This window comes from Oryzias latipes, chromosome 19, assembly GCF_053564925.1.
Source record: "Oryzias latipes strain Hd-rR chromosome 19, Olatipes_Hd-rR_3.1".
NCBI classification, from domain to species: domain Eukaryota; kingdom Metazoa; phylum Chordata; class Actinopteri; order Beloniformes; family Adrianichthyidae; genus Oryzias; species Oryzias latipes.
This window is the reverse complement of record NC_136255.1, coordinates 12,203,888-12,215,936: the sequence shown is the minus strand read 5'-3', so window position 1 is coordinate 12,215,936 and position 12,049 is coordinate 12,203,888. Positions and strand designations below refer to the sequence as shown.

Here is a 12,049-nt window from a genome sequence, read left to right as displayed (position 1 = left end):
ATTTATTTAGATTTCTGTGCTCAATAGAAGCTCTTCCTGCTCACAGTCTGCCAATACATCCAGCTCCGATGAATGGAGAACAGCTGTGTATATAGAACATGTATATATCCTCTTGAGGAAGACAAAGACAGGAAAGAAAAATCTTCTTTGTTTTAGTTAAAAACTGAGATTCTGCACATCAGTTCCACAGAAAGGTGTGTGCGTGCTGCTGCACTAGGAAATAGCTTTTTTTTTAATTAAAAAAGTCATATTAAAAAATCATCTTGCTATAATGAAGCAAGCCACAACAACAAAAATAGTTTTCTAGGATTGGTAGAAAAAATGCTCCTGTGTGGGAATTATTTTTTCTATTTAATAAAACAGGACGAATCTTTTGCCAATATGCAGTCGGCGTTTATGTAAAAATTCAGGAAAGAAACTACATCTATGCCTGGGACACTTTTGATTAAATATGTTTTTTTTTATGCAGCTCATCTACCGTCCGTGCCATCAACTAATTTTAGTCTGCAAAGAAAAATAAATATGATTTAAACTGTGGAATTTTATCATCTTGTGTTTCAGGTGGAGAAATGTCAAACCATAATATCAGCAGTAAAGATGTCTCCTCCAGACTGACAGTTCCCAAACCTCAGTTCATAAACCTGTCTGGAGATTATGTGCACGGCTCAGACACAGTCAAACTTGGCCATCTAGGCAATGGAAACATTTCCTGCATATTCTCACTATTGATGGTGCATCAGAGAGAAAACAAATCTTCAACTTCAGGGATGGTTTTTCTTTGAAACGAGATAAATCCGCCTCTCCGTATTTGGCTTTGCTGTGGAGCATTCTCCCTTTTCCCATGGCATTCCTGGAGAAGTTTGCACATTATGTAAAAGCAAAAATTTGCAAGAATATTGCCTATGGATGATAAACAGTTTGTGTTCTTTTTAGACCTAAAACCCCAACTCCTTGTCCAAGATTCCACACCGGCTACGTCAGTGAAACCATAGTGCAGCAATTTGGATAAACGGTGAAGATGAAAGCTGAATTGCGTTTTTACATGCCCTTCAGACTGCCTGCACATTTTTCTGAAGGAACCCATGGCTGGGTGTGTAATTACACACTAAATACATTTAGTTTTTTCTGGGGGAAGTGTGTCACTGCACAAACAATGTGCAGACTAGCTGCAGTGTTTGGAGCCCCTTCTTAGACCTTGGTAATGACAACTGCTGGTATTAAACTAATCAAAAGTTTTTTAAATCAGAGATTGATTTAAATTTTTTTGGAAAAACTACTCAGACCTAATTGGGGCAAGCCAATTTAGTTTTCCATTCTTAAGCTTTATTTTCAAGTGACCTTTAACGACATCACGATGGAACTAAGAATAGTTCCTAACAGTTTTATGAGAGTACCCACTTTTTAGGTTCACATGGGAATTTACATTTTATGTGCAATTTCAAGAAAAGTATTCTGTTTCACTTCAATATATTTAGTATTTTTTCAAATTCTTTCTATGCTTTTGATTATTTCACGTGATATGTTGCTTTCGTGTTTAACTAAGCATTGAAATATGAAAAACGGCGCAAATGAAACATAAAAATGCCACTTTAATGAATGAGTAACAAGAGTAATCTGAGACGGCGTAACTAAGCCAAGACTGACTGAGAAAAAATACAGCTTTAAATAAACTGTCTCCTATTAATTTATTTATTTATTTTTCAAAATAAAAATGAGATATTATAAACAGATGGTTTGGAAAGATTTTTGGAGTGTTAACATTTAAAAATGTCTTATTTTATTTCAGATTTTTCACTTTCACACTGTAATTTTTCCCTTAAAAAAATTTGTTCAATGTGTTGCATCCGAGAAGGAAATTCTATAAACATTTGACCAAAGACACATGTTCATGCTATTGAGCATCGTGCAGACTTCCATTTATCATGTTTGACCCCTCTGACTCATATTTTGACCCCTTAAAAGGTTAAAAACTATATTAATTCTATAACAAATGAAGAACTCATTGGTTAGCCAACAAATTAAGGCATTTTAAAATGTCTGACTTTATTTTAAGTGGAAATAACATGTTGAACCTTTTGTGCATTTTTAGGTGAGTATAAGTGGGGAAGTGAAGCCAATTGACCCATGTGGGGGAATGCTGAGTGTCATCATGGTTGGTTTGACGAGGCTGAACGCCTCTGCTCTCACTGACACGAAGAAAAGACACGGGGTGTGATTTGTTAAATGCGGGACGTCCCCTCTGCATTGTCCTGACAACCCGGGGGACATCTGGCACAGGCAATGCAGTCCAATGTTGAGGCCTCAGTCAGTTTCTCTTGCAGCAGTATGCCGCAGCACTGAAGCACTGCCTACACATTCTCATGCTAATACTCAAAAGACCGAAGCAGATGTGAAACATTTGGCTCTGTTCTTGCCCACTTGTAAAGAAATAATGTGTCCCGTTGTCATTATTTATCCTTTTTGTTCTTCTGCGTGTCATAAACAGCATCTCATTGCAGAGGCCATCTTCTTTGGTGGCCCAATTTAAGCCACGTTTGACCTGTTGGATTTTAGAAGATCTTCAGAAGGACTTTGAATGTTCCTAGGACTTTTTAGTTGCTAAGATTCTACAAAAGCATATTTGGTGCTTGTTGACTTTCTATTAACCTTTATGACCATTTGCATCATATTTAATACAGGCATTTCACAGACCCCTATCTCAGTAATATGATCGAACTTTCCTTAAACACATTGTACATAACTTGGTCCATGTTTTCTGCTCTGTAGTGAATTATCGTTCCATTAGGGGCAGTAGAAGGGCTTTTCCTGGTGATTTTTAAATCATCTAATGTTACTCATGTTTTAAATGACTACATGCTGTATTAAAAGAATGCAAAGTTTGTCGGTCATGAATGCTTCATAATACTTTTACTCCATGTTAAAAATGTTTGTATCAAATTTCAGACAACGGATAAACAAGGTGTTTACTTTACTTAAAAACACTCATGTCGTATTTTTGCCTCCTAAAATAACATTGCTGTGAGCAAAATTTTACCAAATGGCCCAGTGCATTATAATTGTATTTCATTTAAAACATTTGGATTTCATCAAAGGGTTTTAATCCCTTGTCAATTCTTGGATGTAGTGGGCTTCATAGGGTTGTTGAGTTTTTTATTCAAATTAGATGGATAAGTGATGACGAGATAATGAAGAATATGGTGTAGCATCCGTCTCTCCTTCTCTCGTACTGAGACGCCGAGTTGAAATCTGTTTTAAGTTTTTTATTTTGTGGTTTCTGCAGGCCGTACCAAACACTGCACAGCTCACACCAACAACTCTCAACAACAGCAAAAGGAAAGCTCCCCAAAAAATTGTATTTTTTGGTCAAGTTTTTGAATTAACAGTGGAGCTATGCTCCTCAAACGCCCTAATTCGTCTCATGCACCAGCCACCCTCCCTTTACTTCCCTCATTTAGTCGATAACTAAACCCATCAGCCCAAACCCCCAAGAACAGGTTGAATGACAGAACCCGGAGCCAACAGACGTCACTGCTTTGTGCGATCACTGAGCTCCAGACAGTAGCGAAATCCAAACAGTCACCCAGCCCAACTTAGCTACAATACTTTATTAATTTTTCTACAATCCGCAGGAAAACATTTTCATTGTCAGAGAAAATGTCAAATACCAGAAGATGATCAATTTATAATTGATCATTTTATTCGTAGTCTAACTCAGGTGGAGATTGTGCTGATGTTGTCAGTCATAAACAACGTTCAAATCAGTCCTTGTCATTAGAGGAGAAGGTTGGCTGCAGCCGCGCAGTCGGCTGCACTTTAGTGATCCTGTGGTTGTTGTCCAGTTCATCAGTGATCAAATGGTTACAGAATGATGCATGACAGGGGTAAGATGGGATGACTGCACGGCACTCAAAACTTGGTATTTTACAAGAACAAAAAAAAACCCAGAGTTTTCTTGTGATCCGCGAAAATGGGTAACAAAAAAAGGTTAGGCTTTCGGCTTCAGTAGTTAATTCTGATAAAAAGTGATAAAAATTCAACCTTAATTATACTTATAGCCAAATGTTTTCGTTTTTTAAATTAAGCTTTTTTTATATAGCACTTAACAACACCTTCAGGGTACCAAAGTGCTTCACAATAAAAGGCAGACAGAAGAAAGTTTAAATTAGGATTAAAATTAAAAACAGCATACAATTACAAAAGCAGTCGGCAGAAAAATACATTAAAGATACATAAGAATACAATAAAAAGGAAACTTAATTTTTTTTTAGAAGTGTCTAAGCATATAGCTATGATCTAACTGTTTATTTTATTACTCGCTGTTTTATATGCCTTGCAATTCCATTTAGTTTTCATTTTACTGTGTAAAATTTGTCTGACCAGTGTTCCCACCCACCTCGTAATTCCTTGGTTCCTGCTTTCTTTCCCCTGAATCTGATTGGTCGAGAAGGGTTTACGTCAACTAACTGGATGTGAAAGACAAGTTTACAACTCTATCCACGTGTCTGAGGGCTGGTTGCATCCCACTTCCAGTGAGAAGAGGCAGGGACTCTTTCCTGAGAAGAGCAAACCTGAAACTGCAACTTTTCGAATTTATTTTCACTGAAGCATCATTTGGCTTTTTATTGCAGGAGTTGTGTTCCACAGAAAAAAATGTGTTTGCAGACTCATTTTTGAGTTTTTGTTGGGGTTTATTTTTTTCATGGCAAAAAGACTTAGTGATGTGCGCTTAGTATGGCTGTGGCTTCTCCACCGACCACCCAGGGACCGGTATGGCTTTTAGCCGCATCCACAAACTGGACCCCCCGTCCCGAAGCACCTCAAGGAAAGCGGCAGTCATGCTTGGCTCTCTCCTCGGCCCCCTCATCCTTCTGCACATCCTCGCCGACCGCAGCACCTTACCCTCACCGGTGAAAGCCTCCGCCAGCCGCGCTGCGGAGAGGACCAAGAGGCTTCTGTACGGATGGACCGGTGGCTCGGAAGTGATGAGCCACGGAACCGACCGGCGCACGTCAGGGGCTCCGGCGGAGGAGGTGATCGCGGGGACAGAGGAGTTCCTCCAGCTGCCTCCTCCGGACTTGGGAGCCGCCAGAAAAGTGCCACCTAGGTTTGCAGGTAAAGTCAGTCCGCTCGGGGAGGGGAGCAAAAAGCTGCCTCGGGCTCTAATCATCGGGGTGAAGAAAGGAGGGACCCGGGCTCTGCTGGAGTTTCTCCGGGTTCATCCCGACGTCAGAGCCGTGGGAGCGGAGCCGCACTTCTTCGACCGCCACTATGGAAACGGACTGGAGTGGTACAGGTGAATATTTGAAAAATCTTTATTTCAAATCTAGCTAAGATCATTTTCAAATAATAATTTAAGCCTGTATATTATATTAACATGTGCTTTTTGGTGAGTTCAACAATCTTTAAAAGAAACGGGATATATAAAAAAATCAAAAATGAGTTCTAGATTTCCCCCTGTATATTATTTTAGTCATTAAATTGCCACGATGATAGATTATGTTGTTCCAACCTTTTTTTAGTCTCCTATACATCACTGATAAGAGCTTGTCTGGACAAACCTACTATCTTTATTTAACATCTCAACTTTCTGAAGTAGCCTAATTGCTGCTGTATTATAAGCAATGTGGACAGCCTGTTGATTTATTAAAGCTGCATTAGTTTTGCTTTCATTTGATTCTATCAGTCGGCTCACTATAACTCAAATTAAAGAGTTAAACAACTTTTGATTTAGACAAAAAAAAAACATTTTTAAAGGTGAAAACGTGTTTCTTTTCTTTTCTTTTTTTCCCCCTGTTAAATCTGATCTATCAAAATTAGATTTGTTTTTTTTTACACCAGTTTGTAGAAGAAAACAACTCTGGTCAACACCTTAAAAGTAACTCTTTTTATCTGTAAAACCAGAATTTCAAATATTTAATTCACATTTAAAGCTTCAAAAAGTTTATAAACTTAAATGTGAAGTTATTGTTTCCCTAGACTAGCCTGACTTGATTTAAAAAAAAAATCAAAAAATTAAATACAAGTCAGATAAAAAAGCTACTTTTTGATCGGGTTTGTGGTGTCAAGAGCAGGTTAGGAGCACTTTATAAAACTGAAAGTAAAAGCCAAATTTTCAGACACATCTGCAATTGCAGACTCTTTCTTTGTTTTTTGTTTTTTTGTTTTTTAAGAAAAGTGATATAATTTGTCTCCGCTGGAGTTCAGGTCATAATTGATTTTATCTGTCTGCGTGAGGGCGACTTGACTGAGTGTTTTGCGTTCACATTTCCACAGGCCTGTGGGGAATAATGGCGTTTCTTCTCAGTGGCTCTGTCTAATGGGGCATTGCCCACATCGCAGCTCTGTTATTAAAAAGAATTAGAGCCATAATGAAAGGTTACCTGAGTGTCTCGGGAGGCATAACTCTCCTTTTGATTGAGTTAACTACTACAAACAGCAACCTCTAAAAGCTCAGAGACAAAACTTTTACTCTCAACTCAGCGACAACTCCCTTCAGAATCTTTGCCTCCCCCTCTCAAACACTCACTCGCGGTTTTTTCTCCCATCTCCCACTCACACACCGCCCTCTTTGTGCCTCTCTGAGTGAACATTCTCTTTTTGCCATCACTCTTTCACACCCTTCTGTTTACCTATTCATCCATTGTGGGGTTTTATATCCATGAGGGTCCCATCTATCCAGAGGAGCTGCCAAGATTCCCTGGAATTTGGATCGCAGCACCGCTGCTAGACCCAAGTGCCGCTTGGCTTTAACGCTGCTCATTTTAAACAGAAAGACCCCTCGAGTTTAAAGGAGGGATAAATTACAGTTAAAAACGAAATGGCCTACTCTGCGAGAGTTGCCAGCTCTTCAACGACATCTAAGAGTCCTCCAGCTGATAGCTTTTGTGCCTCCTCCATGGATTTGATGAAGTTGAGTTCATTTGAAGTGGGTGACATGGGGAGGCACTGGAGCGTTTTTGAAATTTCTCTTCCAAACAAGGAAATCAGTCTTGAATGCACCACTGATGCCTGATGAAAAAGATCAATATATGTGCCCTTGACCTGCAAAATGTAGGATTTTTTACTTTTTTTTTTTTTTTAATTGTTTTTTTATATGTTGAACCTTCTGCTGTAAATTTTAAAAAGCTGGGCTAAAATTTTACAAACAAAGTGTTCAATTTCGTCTTGCATAAATTTGGTTAATTTGTAGTTTGAAGAAAGCTAATTTCAGAAAAACATTCACTAATCTGTATGTTTTTTCTCTCTCGTCATTTTATCCTAATTGGTTCTAGAACAGTCATTCTCTTATTAATTTTTTTTAAAAGATTTTATTTTATGTTAGTAAAATACCGTTGGACAGTGGGTTCTCAGGTTTTTTTCAAGGAAGATTAACCTTGAATTTGAGATGTTTATGTTGTTTTCTCAGCTTTTATGCTCGAGTGTTGATTTAGTTGTTGCCGCCGTACAAAAAAAAAAAAAAGAAAAAAAGAAAAGCTGCCTTTAACCTTCCTATACATTTAGAACCCCTAAATTAGTCAATCCCAAATTCAAAAAATAAATTACATTTTTCGTGTGTTATTGGATTTAATTTTGTATTTACAGTTTCACACAAACAGAAATAATAATGGAACATTTCCTGTCTTTTGTTAAATCCCCATCCCCTAATTACACAGGAAACCCACACAAGTCAGTGTTACATTACACCACTTGATTCTGTCTTACCACGTACAACCTGTTTTGTTTTTGTCATGGAAATGGACACTCAGAAGGAACAAGGAGGTCAAGCGTAAGCGCTGTGAAGTAAGGCAGAGTCCTGTGCGACAGAGTACTCATTATTATGGTTTTTGTCCTACTTAAGTTACCGAACACCCAAGCTTTCAGCCGTCTAGACCCAAACACCCAAAGACCGTTTGGATTAGGTCTCACCTGATCCTTTAGTGTGTTAATTATTCTTCCAAACATGTGTGACCACACGCAGATTTGTACAAGATGTAAATAGATTTAGTGCTGCAAGAATGACTTTTTTTTTTGTGTGTGTGCAATAACCGATCCAATCTTTGCTTAAGCTTGTGAAGCTTAAGTTCAAATATAATGTAACTTCTTTCTCTTGTTCATATAGGTTAACTTTTTGCTCTTTGTGGTCACTCAAAGTGCTTTTATGCCACTTCTTACTATTTATACAGGTCTGCTTGTTCTAAACACACATGTGAAAATCCCTTTCTCACTCAAGGACTCTTAATCTTTTAAATTGTGGAGGTCAGGGATGAAAACACTAATCTTACTATTAACACAAATGCTTCACTTCCTGATTCAGAGCATAGAAAAACAATAGGCTTAGCCAGAAAAACTCGTTTATATTGAATTATGAATTATGGGCTGGCGCGTTTGTAAAAGATGTACAATTTTAGTGGGATTCCACAGTGATGATAAAAAACGGGGTTTGAATCATAAATCTGGGTATTGTGTTGAGACTGCTTGTGTTTGTACAGCGATCCGGTTCCAGTCTCCCGCTTTGGTCAGTGCGGTAAGATAGCTTGAAATGTAATTAAACACAGAACAAAGAAAGAATAATTCACAGCTTCAAACACAGTTCTGTGTAAGTGATAAGTGTCCCATCAGCATTTGAAATTTATGGATGAAAGTTATTTTGTAAAGTTTAGGATTTTTTTCCCCTGCACTTGAGGCTTCTCAAGTTTGTTTAGTAAGCTTTATATATATAAATGAATACAGTAAAGAGTGTCAGGTGCTGATGGTAAAATAAGAGAACGACAAGTTTCTCTCGTACCAACTCAATTTATTAGGTGGCAGAGTTTCAAAGTTTGGTCTTGTTTGCAGCTGCTAGATATTTCACCTTCCTCTGCGACTTTGGAAAAGTTTGAAGGCCAAAAGTTTGGAAAGAATTGCACAGCTCCAAGTGGGAAAGGTTTGATTTTTTTTTTTTTTTTAAGAACCAACATAGTTTTTCAGCATAGTAATGTTGTATGTGAAAGCACATGTACATACATTTTTATTGTTGAGCTGGTCATAAACACCTAGGAAATTTGTAGAAATTAAATAACGAGTGGCTGTTTTGAGGTGTCAAGGTAAAATCTCCCTGCAGCTGGAAAAACAGGTCTAAAAGAGGCCTGCTTATGCAGGTTTATTATTCATTCATATTTATGAAGTACTAAACTAAATTTTAAAACATAAACAATTTCTTTCCCAAATCTTGTGAAAATCCTACGTTTGTCGCACTGTGCATCTCATTATATGCAGTTTCTACAGATGTGTGTCTATATAGTTGTTAAAAGGCAGAATTTGTTGGCAAAGTCTCCAAGGCTCAGTCAATATTTAGGAAACACGCTTCCCCCATTTCCTGTAATTGATTCCATGTTTGATTTATCTTGTTTTGACACCAGAAAATGCTGCACAGTAATAAAATATACTTTACTCTCCCTAGAAACAACTTAGGATGGTCATTTTTTCATGTAGTCTGACACATTTAGTTCTAAAGTTGATTTTGGAATAAGCTGAAATTCTATTGAGAGATGTTTTACTGCATCTACCTGAGAGAAACTTTTTATTAAAGTGCCATGTTTAGCTTTTAGGTAAAGCTTACCTTTTAGAAATTGTAAGCCATCTGTGAAGACTGAAGTGTAAATGTTTATTTTAAGGGCTATGAGTTGTAAATGAGGAACTTGTCTACTGCATCTGAAGAAAAAACGCTTGCTGATTAAAAACAAAAAAATACTGATTTGGATGTTGATCTAATATTTTTTAGGGCTGAGCAACGGTAACACAGAGGCAGGTTTGTTCAGGTGGATGAGGTAAGTGGAGCAGTACTAGTAGGGGCAAAAGAGGGCGCATGCACGCACACATACAGATGATGAAACGTGATCTTGCTGAGCATGAGCTCTGCGCTGCCTTTGGATTGTGAAAGTGATTATTGTTGAGTATCACTGTCCAGCCGGGATGCTTCACCCCCTGTTGAATGCATGGAAACCCACAAGACAGACCCTTCCCCCTCTTCCACCCCTCACCACACTCTTTTTGCCAACTCCTTGACCTTCGCCATCGCCACCACCATCTTGGCAGCTGACCCGAGGAGGCCCGATGAAGGGGAGATGGATAGAAGCAAGGGAAGTCTCCAAAGTAGTGCCTGTCAGCAGCTGCCCTAAGGCATCCTGGGAATCTGCCCTCCAATGTGTGGGTGAAGACAGGCAGCAGGTGCAGGGGTGCTTTGCAGACGGCACCTGGATCTTACACCTGAAGTATTCACGTGACATCAAAAATAAGACTGTTTGTTGTCCTCAAACAAAGAGAGACACTGGAAGGGCTGCTTTGATGCAAATATTCCAGGTGTTAGGGATCAGCACCTCCTGGAGCCTTGATGAGCATGTGCAGAAAGGAAATGTGATTGATCACAGTCACAAAGGTTGTCACGGGGCTTTTACAGAACCTACCACCCTCAGAGTCACCATGCCAACATATGGTACTGTAACAATAGGATCAACTTACATTGTTTCTAGGATTCAGTTGTTGGTTCACTTTTGGAGTTATGTGTACACAAGTCAGCAACCTGTCTGACCTCTTGTATCCCCTGGCCAGTCAGCTTAGCAGCTGTTGGGTGTTTTACAAGCTTCTAGACCTTACGATACAAGGCGTTTATTTTAGGTTTTATATTTCAAAATGGGCACTTGAGATCACGTTTTATTGAGCTCGACTGCAGAAAAACACACAGCTCTGCAATGGTGCGGTGCAGAGCAAACAATGGATTGTTTCTGAAGGTGACCTTTAAAAGAGTCTATGCTACATCTGAAGCTCAGTGATCTATTTTCAGGCAGCATACTGTACCTGAAAATCTTAGATAGTTTCACACTTCTGAAGCAAAAAAAAAACACGAATGTCAGTTACATTTATTGTTCCTGAATTTTACCCAATATAGTTGTTTTTTAACATCACAGTTATTTGCTTACTTTCAGGCACTACACGAATGTAGAGGAAGAAATGGAACAAAAACAAATGTTTAGCGATTTTTTTAGATCTGTATTTCTCCCTACAAGGCATTTAAAGGTCAATAGGTTAAATGTTATCCATCCAAAAACAAATTCAGCCTATAGCCCCGATCATTTGTGTTATAGTGATGAGACAATCTTTGGGTCTTCATAGTACAGCAGTCACGCCACAACACAATCCTTAAAGGTCATGTATGTCTAGCCTTTTAGAAGATTTGCCAAGAGCTTTAGCATTTCTGGGAACATGCTATTTCTGCACAGGGGGAATTGGTTCAATTATGCACAGATGGAACATGTATGGCCCTCAATGATGCGGACTGGCGCAGTAAACCAACGTCTCAGTATGATGGATCTCTCTTTCCTGTATCTGAGGCTGCAGCTTTATCACAGGACAGGGATCTCCTCCATATTTTCCATCAGAGACGAGCAGACGCTCACAAAGACAAAAAACTGTGGAAAGCCTGGGAACCAATAAAAAGAAGGAAGCTCTCTTCTCCTGGGTCTTTCGTTTTCCTTTCAAAAATATTGTAGAACTATTTCCTTTAGATCACTTTTTGCTGTACGTGTATTTTTCTTCTGGCACGGTTGGATATTTCATGTAAATCGAAAACCAGTTAAAGTGTCTGCTACTTGAGGAAGTTCATTTATTAAATCTTTTACATTTGTTCACTCAGCAGAAAAAGCCTTTTCAAGAGTCTTTTATGGGCTTTTTGGTAGCCGTGGGATTGTTTTCCCTCTCTATGTCTGTGCTTAAAGACATGGATGCACATGTGTGATGTGCGCTTATCTGCAGCTGCCCTTGTGGCGACAGCAAGGCAACAAACAATGCTTTTTGTCCTGCTCCGCTGGTGGCTTGGGCTGTGCCAGTTGCCTTGGCAGAGTCCGCCAGCAAACATGGGCAAAAACTTTGGCAGACGGCACCTCAGGCTCAACCTCAGATTGTCTGCCCAACCTGTTTCCATGCAAAACGTTGAGTTACACTGCAGCGCAGCCTAAAGCTCCTGCATGTGTGGCTCTCTCAGTCCATTTCAAGGATTGGCATGGCTTTGGCAAAGGACAAAAATGGACCAACATCC

General features: G+C 39.0%; 1 protein-coding gene across 1 annotated transcript in view; it reads left to right on the top strand.

The window, feature by feature from the left end:
- Positions 1 to 4,511: 4,511 nt before the first annotated feature.
- The window catches only part of LOC101161678 (heparan sulfate glucosamine 3-O-sulfotransferase 3A1), a 45,689-nt gene continuing 38,151 nt past the window's right edge, over positions 4,512 to 12,049 (top strand). Inside the window, exon 1 of the mRNA XM_004080593.5 lies at positions 4,512 to 5,293. Coding sequence (XP_004080641.1) covers positions 4,770 to 5,293 — 524 coding nt within the window. The 5' untranslated portion in view covers positions 4,512 to 4,769. The remainder of the gene's footprint in view (positions 5,294 to 12,049) is intronic.